General features: G+C 36.2%; 1 protein-coding gene across 2 annotated transcripts; it reads left to right on the top strand.

Annotated features, from left to right (window-relative positions):
* Window positions 1-2,313: 2,313 nt before the first annotated feature.
* LOC107718714 (inositol polyphosphate 5-phosphatase K-like) lies at window positions 2,314-9,931 on the top strand. 2 transcript variants are annotated; one of them, XM_016525911.1, is made up of 13 exons: window positions 2,314-2,693; window positions 2,914-3,018; window positions 3,802-3,910; window positions 4,518-4,634; window positions 5,124-5,299; window positions 5,389-5,500; window positions 5,777-5,886; window positions 6,028-6,054; window positions 8,067-8,274; window positions 8,453-8,590; window positions 8,713-8,796; window positions 8,974-9,078; window positions 9,162-9,931. In XM_016525911.1, exons 1-13 carry the CDS (start codon window positions 2,425-2,427, stop codon window positions 9,228-9,230), a joined length of 1,629 nt encoding a protein of 542 aa, XP_016381397.1. In that variant the 5' UTR covers window positions 2,314-2,424; the 3' UTR covers window positions 9,231-9,931. The 2 variants fall into 2 exon arrangements, with proteins under 2 accessions (XP_016381397.1, XP_016381398.1); XM_016525912.1 differs by lacking the exon at window positions 6,028-6,054.
* Window positions 9,932-12,123: the final 2,192 nt, after the last annotated feature.

Below are 12,123 nucleotides of genomic sequence, written 5' to 3'. Positions count from 1 at the left end.
TTAAATTCATGTTGCATATAAAAACATTTGTTTTCAATGAACAGAGAACCCTCTGTTTCATGCCCTAATCAAAAGGATTGCGATATATACCAAATCGATTTAGACACAGTCAAGTCTTTCATAACTTAGCCAAAGCTTTCAGGCGTTTATATGATGAAACAGTAAAGTTCTGCGGCTTTAAGAGGTTTCTGTGGATTGGCCGGACAGTGAGGAAGTAAAGGGGTGTAAACACGTACCCCAAACTCTCACACTGTCCTATAGCACCTGTTAAGTACGGAATAGATATTCAAGACACCTGTAAAATCTCCACAAGACCGAGACTGAAAGGTAAGATTTTTCATTCAAAGTTTAATTTTGCTTTCGTTACGGTAGCTTTAGAGGAGCTTATTTAAGTTTTCGGAACATTTTAACCTGTAAATCCCTAAATATTTTAAGTTTATTCGATGGCTGTTTAAATATAGCCCACTTTTTAATTTGAATGTTGTGTGACAAACAACAACAAGTCGTTGTTACATAAAACTGATACAAGGGAGAGATTAGACTGTTATGCTTTCTGGAAAAAAACGTTTATACATTTACTACCCCCCATTCAAGCCGTGAACAAGTGTCGATGTATGTCGAGTATTCTTTTTACTATCAAATAACATTTCGGTAGGCTAATCATAGAAGTTATATTACAGCTACGTACAGCACAAAAATCGCGAACAGTCACTTTTGCCCGTAACCATAGCAACAGTAGGATACTGCGCTCGAGCGTTTTCAGTGAACATATAATAATCAGTTAACCCCCAGATATATTTTTAAATCATTTTAAAAACTCTTTTAGATTAGATTAATGTTTACATTACCATGTATGCTTGTTTGTGTGGTTTTTGTGTACACAGGTCTGAGTATGAGCGCACAACATGTTGGATCCAGGGATGGACATCAGGCTTTCAGGTAACAACACCATCCTTGATCAATGAAATGAACCCTACTTCACTTAAAGATAGACAAGAGTGAGGTGAAAGAAATTATGCTTAGATAACTGAGATGGACGGGAAGTAAAAGGAGTTCAGTGTGTTAAATCGGTTTTATTGCCCATACTGACTTGTTTCTTTTTGCATGGAACCAAATTGTGAATGTTGGTGTTTCTCTCAAAAGTTTTACAATTTGGCACAAGACCAGTTGCTTTGCCTTTATGTGCCTGCTCTTTTTCTTTCTCTCTGCTGCTGAATGCTTCTTTGCTCCTAAGAATTCGCATGTGACTGTATTAGAGCAACGGGGTGGAAAGATAGTTAGCCTGCATTTGAGAATTATATTGTTATTTTAGACGAATGTATTAGTATTTGTTTGCCTAGTACAATTTTCCTGGTTTAAGCAGGGGAAAAAAGTAAGGTGTACAGATGAGCACAAATTGGCAAAGATTTATGTCGGCACCTGAACACTGAACAGACTTTATTATTATTTTTAATTTAATAATTTAATTTAATAATTTTACATCAGATGTTCATAAATATTTAATGTATAATAATACATATTTAATTTATATTTATAATATATGTACACATTTTTAATAATACAAACGTCAATACTATAAGTCGCAGATAACCACAATTTAAAAGCAGTGGATAAATGTGCTCATCAAGTAATCTGGAACGCAGTCTCACATACTGTTGTTGAATTTGTTAGGCAAGAAGGTTAATTCAACTCTGATAGAGTAACATTTAACTCCAAGGAAGTAAAAATTAGCTCTCTCAGAGTTAATTTAAAAATGCTAGTTTGTTAACAAAGTTTGGCATTATGCTCTCACATTTTAAGATTTAATTTAGATCTTAGACAACACCTCCCCCCCATCGGTTGCAAAATTATTACCTTATTTATTTATTTAGTAGAGTCCAAGAAATATTCACAGTGTTGAGGCCAGCTCTTGCATAAAGCGGATTAGCTTCTGTGGACATTTACTTGCGTTGCTAAAGACCTGCAACAATACATACAGTGATTTGGAGATCAGGCCTGTTAGTGATTTTTGCATTTTGTATTCCTGGCCTCATTCACGTGGCTCTCCACTGCTCCAGATTACACTTCATAATCCCAAACACTCTCCAAAACGCATGCTTTTACACACACTCGTCCATTCAGGCAACAAGATGCAATGAGAACATGTGGATCAACAAAAAGGGTTATATTTATTGCAATTGCTAGCTTTCTGGGGTCAAAGGATAATGAATTGTTTCTGAGAAGAAATATGAATCTTGGAACTACAGCACGTAGGCGTGTCGCTTGAACAAAACCTGGGATATCTGCATCTGCTGAACCTAAACCAGCTCTTGGACACCTATAGACATTTGAACTTTTTTGGACCTCTGAAGCTGAGAAAACACAAGCAATACGATAGAGAATCAAATAAGAAATCTACTCACTTCAGCTGATCTCTTGGTTTGGATGAATCAGGCTTCAGATTATCAGTTGTTTTGGGAGAACAGCAAAAAGATGTCTGACACATTTGATGTCCCACGTGTGCGCTCTGACAGTACGTCCACCATGGCATCTCAGTCTACTTCATCACGGATGATTCTTCGCGAGCGGCTCGCTCAGTTGCTCGTCTGCTTAGAAGATCTCAGCTCAGATGATGAGGCAAATGAGGAAGTGTCCCGTACGCTAGACGAAGCCTTTTACCTCTGTGGAAAATACACCAACAGAGAGACCATCAGGTGTACTAAGTCATTGAAAATTAGTTTTAGATAGACTTGTGTTGGAGTAATAGAAGGTGTGGATTTTGTTGGTGATTTGCTAGCAAGTCCGTTGCATTTTTAGCTTTACATTATCTTTTCGTATTCTTTCCCCAAAGTTTTTCTCAGATATTAAATTCAGAGTTTATATGAACCCAATTCATTCATTGCTGCTCTGTTTGTGTCTTCTTCTCTTGTTCAGGCTGCACATGGTCACATGGAATGTTGGCACAGCGGAGCCACCAGCTGATGTGAGGTCATTACTGCAGCTTGACTCACAGCCGGCCACTGACCTCTATGTGATTGGGTGAGTTAACATCACCTGAATCACACGATCAGCAGATTTATACTCACACAAAAAAAAAAAAATAAAAAAAATAAATAAATAACATGTTAATTTACTAATACATACAATACCAAGTTTGGGTTTGGTACGATTTTTTAAAAAGAAGTCTCTTATATCACCACAGCTATATTTATTTGATAAAAAATACAGTAAAATTGTAAGTAATATTGTTAAACATTATTACAACTGTTTTCTATTTTAATATATTTTAAAATGTAATTTATTTCTGTGATGGCAAAGCTGAATTTTCAGCATCATTACTCCATGATACTGAAAATTACTAGTCTCCAGTGTCACATGATCCTTCAGAAATCCTTTTAATATGTTGATTTGGTTTGCTTTAGAAATGACTTATTATAAATGTTGAAAACAGTTGTGCTATTGTTGTTTGAAACAGAAATCATTTGAAACAATGTTAAAGTCTTTTCTGTCACTTTTGATCAATTTAATGCATCCTCATTCAATAAAAGACAAGTATTACTTTCTTTAACTGTTCTTGAACTTCAGTATATATATATATATATATTGAAGTTGTAAATGAAACAAAAATTACTGGAGTATGTTCTTTCAACTTTATTATGAAATGTATTATCAATTTCAGAGTGAAAATTGTTTCAAAGTAAATCCTACACCAATTTGTGCGTGTGTTTATACTATATATATGAGACAGAATGAATTTCTCTCTCAATTGGTAAGTTTACATTGTTTTGTCTTATAAGATGAGCAGATGTGTTTGTGCTCTAGTCTACAGGAAGTGAATGCCAATCCAGTGCGGTATATCTCTGATCTCATTTCTGAGGACTCATGGAGTCACCTTCTCATGGATACCCTGGCACCAATGGGATATATAAAGGTACAGAATAAATAAAAAACTGATTGTGCGTCTCAGCATTGCAATCTCAGTTTAGAGAGTGTGAAAGACAGAGAGGTATTGAGTGTCCTTATACATATGTTTATATGCAGTTGCAACTGTTACAATAGAACAGAGAGACAAAATCAGGATGAGCCGTCTCCTCATTAAGCTTGTTAAGCTCCATTGTTCGCTGCAGGCCATTGAAAACACTAGAGGCATTGTTTCACACCAGCACATTTGTGTACCATAACCTCTGATTTGATGTGAGCCCGTCCCATTCTGCCTTTCATGACTAATTAGCTCTGATTTTAAAAACTGAATTCCACTCCACTAAAAAATCCCAGGAATTTCCAATACCAATCTCCTTATTTTCTTACGTCAACGTATCAAGGACACTTATCCATTCTAAGCTCAAATACATGTTTCCTCTTTTGTTTTCTTTCACTGTATAAGGCCTATTATAGCTTTCTTGCATAGAAACCGTCTAAAATCTTCTTTCTGTGATGCTGTCGGTTTTGATGTGGAGGTCAAAGGCGGCATGTGACGTTTGTGTTGAGAAATGCACTGAAGCTTTGACATATGAAAAGGCTTTTTTTGCTGTCCTCAGGTGACTTCTGTGAGGATGCAGGGTTTACTGCTGATACTGTTTGCAAAGCAGGTCCACCTGCCTTTCATCAGAGACATCCAAAGTACATACACTCGCACAGGCCTATTTGGATACTGGGTATGGTATAGCCTTTACATCTTTACATTTCACAGACACTTACTGTTATACACTAATTTCAATTTGATAGCATTTTCCTTCAAAACTGACATATTTATTCTACTGTTCATACTGTTATTCTACTGATTTTATAAGATTTTTGAAGTCTGTAATGCTCACCAAGCCTGCCATTTATTTGTTCAAATATACAGTAAAAACAGTAATATTGTAAATATATATAAATTATATATATATATAAATGTTTCCTCCTGTGATGGGAAAACAGCATAATCTTTAATGTCATTTTGATCAATTTAATGCATCCTTGCTGAATAAAAAATGGCAGTGTATATAATCTGTATGTTTTGTGTAAAATAAAATAAAATAAAAATAATACAATAAAATTCAGCCTAAACCTATCCTTTTAGAGGTATGAATATGTGAGTATGACTTGGGGCTTTACTGTAATAATATGCAGCTGGACTAATGCATTTTTATTTATTCTCACAGGGAAATAAAGGTGGTGTGTCTGTACGTTTTTCATTCTACGGTCACATGCTGTGTTTTCTGAACTGTCATCTGGCGGCTCATATGAACTACGCCCTGCAACGGATGGATGAGTTTGAATATATTCTGGACATGCAAGACTTTGATATGTACAACACACCACAAGTGCTTGACCACAAGTCAGTGCTAAGTTGGGCTCAAATTTACTCACGTTCATGCATTCTCACATGCATCATGGTTCACATATTGCTGTTGTTCCGTATCTCAGGGTAGTCTTCTGGTTTGGTGATCTGAACTTTCGTATCGCTGACCATGGGATGCACTTTCTCCGCTCCTCGATCAACAATGGGCGCTTTAACCTGCTGTGGAACAGAGATCAGGTCAGGCAAACACACAAATAAAGATAGCACAAATACACACTCTTCTGAAGACAATGGCTCTTTTAGCATGGTGATTATAAAAATATGTTTTATTCAGAAAAATTAAAAAGTGCATTAATAGAAGTTAGTTTCATCGAATTAAAAATTTCACTCGATAGTTCGTGCTTAGTATCTCATCATTAGCTTAGCAACATGCAAATGTCAAAATGTATGGAAAACAAGAGACAGGTATGCATTATTCTATTCTATTCTATTCCACTGATCTCTGGCTCTTAGCTGACCATGATGAAGAAGAAAGAAGCTATTCTTCAGGAATTTGAAGAGGGACTGTTGTGCTTTAAACCCACGTATAAGTTCGACCGTTTCTCTGAGACTTACGATACAAGGTACATCCACACACTTACAAATTATTAACACAGTACAAATGCATTATTTTCAATGCATCAAAGTGGAAACAGTCTTAGATCTCAATTTATCTCTATTGTGTTTTCTTAGAAGAAATTCATGGTCATTCTTTCTCCACACAGAGCACCAAAGACATGGTTTGGCTTTATGTAAGATTTGAGAAGAATTTTTGTGTTTGTTGCATGGCGTTATCTCTACCTTAACCCGTTTATTACCCAGAATTCCTCTCACAGAGCACTCACCATCACATCCCTGTAAAACACTGCACTCCTCTCACTCATCGTTCAATCTTTGCATAATCTCCTGTCAGATGCTCCATTAAGCATTTCAGTCATGTCTATACAAATTGTAAAAAAATGAGGAGGAGGTTGAAGATCTCGATGAAGATGTTTATTACAGTATAGCAGTGACAAAGTACATGTTGTACCTTGGGTTCTACAGAGTCAGAATGAACCCCGAACATCCTAAACTCCAACTTTTTATGCAGTTACAGTTTACTACCCTTAATGTAAATGAAGATGCTCCTATTGTGACAGCTGTGGTCTGTATGTTAATGAAGTTCCAATACCGCCCAGTTTGAGATGGATCTCGGTGTCCCACACCCATTCCCATTCTACAATTGGTCATCATTTGCTCAGGATGTGATCATCCAAAATGGTGCATAAACAACATAACTGTTGACTTTCTTGAGCCATTTTGGGAATTGAGCATGATCAAACATCTATTGTGGAGTGGAATCTGGGTCGGGTCAGACTAGTTTCTTACAAAATGTAATGTTGTGATTGGTGTTTTTTCTGTGCGCCAGCTGCCATCAGCTTTGAAAACATGTATGTTGTAGTATGTCTACTTTGAAGATAAGATGGGCATGTAGGATGTAAGATGGAATTGTATTTCCCATCAAACATAAATGGCTGAATATAGGAGGTCTTCCGCACCACAGAGTATATGAATCTGTGTCTGTGTACAAACGTGTCTTCAGCACAGATCTTTTCCTCATTTAGCTGTCACCTGTTTGCTGAATTGTTATATGGGTAGTGAAATATGTTTGGGAAATTGTGTTTTGCTGTGTCTGTAATGGAAGCAGAGAAAGTTTGTCTCCAGTGGGAAGATCAGCTCAAACTTTGAATTTATTTTCAAGATTACTAGTCAAGGTGAAAAAAGTGAAATAGAGGTTTTCTGAAAAAACATGCAGGAAATCATGTATACACCAACCACCCCATTTGTCCATCCAGCCCTTCCATCATATTTAATACATGACCACACATCCATGAAATGCTGTCAGTGTCATTGGGCTTTTAACAGCTGTCATGGAGAACTGCTTTGCACCTGTCATATAACATGACACTAAGCACCTCATCACTGTGTAGAAAGCATGATTCACTCTGATATGCTGGTGTTTGATGCATTTGCATGCTGTTTCATATGGTAAAAATAGCATATCACTTGCATGTCTGCATGGAATTGGGAATTTCACATGGAATTCTCAGTATACAACCACAGCACAACTATCTATCTATCTATCTATCTATCTATCTATCTATCTGTCTGTCTGTCTGTCTGTCTGTCTGTCTATCTACAAAGTTTGGGGTCGGTAAGGTTTTTCATGGTTTTGAAAGAATACTCTTAAGCTCACCAGGGTTGCATCAAAAATAATCAAAAATAAAGTACAAACAGTAAAATTGTGAAATATTATTATAATTTAAAATAAGTATTTTCTGTAATTTATGTCTGTGATGGCAAAGATTAATTTTCAGCATCATTACTGCAGTCTTCAGTGTCACATGATCCTTCAGAAATCATTCTAATATGCTGATTTAATGATCAAGAAACATTTCTTATTATTATCAATGTTGAAAACAGTTGTGCTCAACATTTTTGTGAAAACTGTAATACATTTTTTATCTGGATTCTTTGATGTATAGAAACAACAGCAAATAAGAACGGCAATTTAATTTAATTTAATTAATTTAATGGGCCCTTGCTGACTAATTAGTATTAAGCTCTTAATAAAAAGTATACATTAAAAAAAAACTTACTGACCCCAAACTTTTTTAGTGTGTATATATACTATCTATATAATATAGTGAAGATTATCTCACTCTGCATTTATAAGTTCAGTATAATTTACATTCCTTCTTTTTTTGCATGGGTCAATGATTAGTGGTAAAAAGCGGAAGCCTGCCTGGACAGATCGTATCTTGTGGAGGATAAAACCCAAAGCTATAGACACTGAGGATGAGAATAGGTCGACAACATCATCAGCTGACGATGATGAGTATCCTATTAAGGTGACGCATGACATGTACACCTGTGATGTCTCGTATGGGGTCAGTGACCACAAACCTGTCATTGGGACCTTCAATCTGGAGGTATGAATTATGTATGCCTTGAATATTTAATCAATCAGATGACAATGAGCTGATCAAATTGAAGTAAATGTGCTTAAATAATAATAATAATCATTAATAATTATAATTTTAGATACATTTACCTTTCTGCGTACATGAGTACGTTTAGTCCAAATTCTGTCTTGATCTCTTCATGCAGATGAGAAAAAATGTGGAGACGGCTCTAGTCACACTAACCGTGGAGGGACACTGGAGTGCAGATGAAGATGCCACATTCACCTACACCATTCTGGAAAACTTTGAGTCCTCAACCTGGGACTGGATCGGATTGTACACGGTGAGACGGAAACAGAGAAAAAAGAGGTTGATGGATGAACAAAAACACAGAAAGAGACAAAAAGGAGATCTTTATCACAAAGCGGGTCACTAACTAGTGGTGATTTATATCTCTGTGTGCAGATTGGCTTCAAAAGTGCCTCTGATTACTCCAGCTTCGCTTGGGTCAAAGATGATGAAGTGGCTGCCAACGGCGAAGTCGTGATGGTATGGCAGACTAAAAGTTTTAGTGTTGAGAACAAGTCTGCATTGAGAAAATAATGCCAATAATATAATTTTATATTACTTTACTTTTACACTCATCTAAAATGAATGCATTTAAACTGCATGACACTAACAAGTTGTTACACAAGGACTAACATGAGTGTGCACTTCCTGTTTAAGGTCCAGATGAGTAAAAATGAGCTCCCCCTGCTGGCAGGGGATTATGTTCTTGGCTATTACAGCACCAACATGAAAACCCTCATTGCCTTTAGTCCGACTTTCCAGGTGAGTTTCCACAAACACATTCATGTACCTCTGTGTTAACTTTAGGCTATACCTCTTTGTTCATCTGATTTGTCTGGATCCAGATTCTCGAGTCTCAACAAGCTGTAATGGAGGGTCTGGTACCTGAGAACATCAACGGACATGAGAAGTAACTGGCTAACTTCTAACCTCTGGGGCATATGTTCACATATGTAAAAATTACAGCAGGAGATCTGAACTGAGATCGGATTTGCCTGTGTAAACAGACCTTGCTCAGTTTGGTTTTAAAAGATAAAACTGATTCTGAAACAGTCTGGTATAATGAGTGTGATTTAAAATCTAAGGCTTTAAAATTTCTCAAACAATCAATCTAGTCACCGAACACACTGAAATACTCGTTTTTCGTTCTCTCTTTATCTGCAGTTCTTGTTAAATGGTATGAGTTTGTTGTGAGCTTCTGTAAACACGCACACATATTGTACACATAGCGCTATTCTAATGTAGTATGTAGTACCTGTATCTGCCACTAGAGGACAATAAAGCAATTACCAACTGTATTACAGAAACATCCCATTACTGAGAATCCTATCCCATCTGTTTAGTTACAATGGTAAACTCACTGAGAACTGAGAAATATAACTTTTTCAAATTATAAGTCAAAAATTAAGACAGCCCATGGAATCTGTGCCTGTATAACTTGAAAGCTCTTTTGATTTATGTAGAAACTGACCGTGCAAAATATCTACACATTTTTCAAAAAATGTTTTTTTTTGTTGCAAATTAGATACTAATATCACTGTAAAACTAATAAGAGTATAGAACTCTCAGAATTAGGCAAGGCAAGGCAAGGCAAGGCAAGGCAAGTTTATTTGTATAGCACATTTCATACACAATGGTAATTCAAAGTGCTTTACATAAAAGAAAAGGGGAGTCAATGGGGCTGTAGTCATTTGGAGATAAGGTTAGGTAAATCTGGGTATGATCTGCATAGCTGTGATAGGCGATTTGGTTCTTTCTCATTATTTGACTTAGTGGGAGCATATACAGGCTAAACAAGAGCGGTGCAAGAATTGAGCCTTGTGGGACTCCGCATGTCATGGACGTCCACTTAGACTTATGCTCTCCTATACTCACATAATAACCTCTCCCTTCTAAGTATGACCTGAACCATTTGATTGCCATCCCAGAAAGCCCGACCCAGTTTTCCATTAGGCCTATATTTCATGCCAAAATCAATGTTGAAAAAGTCCTCAGTATTATTTTTCAGTAATTAAGTTCTACAATACACAAGTATGCATTATTATATACATACATTACTATATATATTACATATATACATGTACAATATTATAACATACATTAAATGCATGATGTTGCATTTATTTTGCCTATTATATCTGGAACTGATTACAGTATCTTACAGTTGTACTAAACATTGGTGCTGTGCTTTATACAGTATTTCACTGTATGTTTTATATATCCGTGCCTTTCTATATGATAATGTGTGGCTTCTCGGTATCTATAACAACAGTTCACCATCTGATTGTTAAAATGCCATTTTGTTTACACTGTCACTGAGTTGATTTGACCGTTTATGATTTGTTAAATGTATTAAAATGTGTCTGTAATCAAGCAATTAAACGCAACAGTGTTACTGGGATTGTAAGCTATTTCATTAAAATATTAACATCTGAATATCTGTTTGCGTCATAGACTTTGTAAATGCATATCTATCTGTATAATTTTATTTATATCTGTGAGATGAGTTTACATAATATTTTGAGGTAACTTGTAATTAACCTGGAAAATTCCTTTAAGGTCTACCACACACATTTGAAGGTTAATTACATTGCTGACATTAATTAGTGTGACATGAAGCGTGATTTTTCATCCAACAAAATCCAATCTCCAGAGTGACAATCAAACAAACTTTCTCCTCAGTCTATCTCGCCACCAGTATTATTTCCCTTTGGAGCTGAAGGTTTACATGTTTTTGTAGCTCACTCTAGAGGGCGCTGTTTACTTATTGTCTTGTCCATAACGCACTGTATTTGTGAAATTCACGCATGCATACGCAAACTCACTCACTCACAGAATATTAATTCATCACTCAGTTAGGCACAGTACTCAGCACTGGAGATATTGTGTGGTTTTACCTCCAGGAGCATTTTCATGGATGATTACAGCTATAAATCTGTCTGAGGCACCTGCACATCTCTTCGAGGAGGTCGTCAGAACTCGCTAAAAACATACTGAGTCAGTCAGTGATCATGAGCTATGCGACAGTGGCACTAGAACAATTCTTTCTTGGGAAGACAGTAAATATATATTTGGGATGGTAAACCCATAACATATACAGGGGCCTTTTTTTTTTTTTAAGGAACACAACTCTCAGAGATTGAGAAAAGGTATAACAGGCCTGTCTAAACTCCTAAGATAAGTGACCGATAGAGTTGGCTAGATATCAACTTCAAGTTATAAGATGCAGTTAAGAATGATTGTGCTGTTTTTATAACAGTTCAGTAAAAAATAAGATATGCAACTTACATTTTATACACCATATTGCCAGTTACCCTGTCTATTTTCACGCCTTTGAAGAAATGTTAAAGGAAGAGACAGCACAATTAACTGTTGCGCGTATCCTAGCAACACAAAGTAGTGGAGTTCCTGAATTAAGTTTTCTAAAGTGTTTTTGAAAAATCACATACCCTTCCTTTAATCAGTGTTCAATTCAATGGCTGCGTCCCAAATGACGCAATACACTATGCATTATACACTATGTACTTATGCACTATGTAGCCTACTCGACCATGTAGTGTATGAATTATATAAGGTTATTTTTACTGCGTCCCAAATGACACACTATACAATATACAGTACACTATGTACTTATGCACTATGTACTCAACCATGTAGTATATGAATTATATAAGGTTATTTGTCATTCATAATCAGAGTCTGATAGCCCCTCCCCCTTCGGTACATAATGAAGTGTCCAACATTCCACACTTTGTTTTTTTGGTTAAGTGCATCATCCGGGTAATTAAAGTGCACTTTTTCTTTTCA

The sequence above is a fragment of the Sinocyclocheilus rhinocerous genome, unplaced genomic scaffold (genome assembly GCF_001515625.1).
Source record: "Sinocyclocheilus rhinocerous isolate Xijiao unplaced genomic scaffold, SAMN03320098_v1.1 scaffold1655, whole genome shotgun sequence".
NCBI lineage: Eukaryota > Metazoa > Chordata > Actinopteri > Cypriniformes > Cyprinidae > Sinocyclocheilus > Sinocyclocheilus rhinocerous.
Note: the sequence above shows the minus strand (reverse complement) of the source record. Positions and strands in the feature narration are given on the sequence as shown.

Coding starts and splice junctions, on each gene's coding strand:
- LOC107718714 (XM_016525911.1), top strand. CDS start 2,425: ATGAATCAGGCTTCAGATTATCAGTTGTTTTGGGAGAACAGCAAAAAG. Junction 4,635..5,123: donor CAGGCCTATTTGGATACTGG/GTATGGTATAGC, acceptor TTATTCTCACAG/GGAAATAAAGGTGGTGTGTC. Junction 5,887..6,027: donor TCTGAGACTTACGATACAAG/GTACATCCACAC, acceptor TTCTCCACACAG/AGCACCAAAGACATGGTTTG.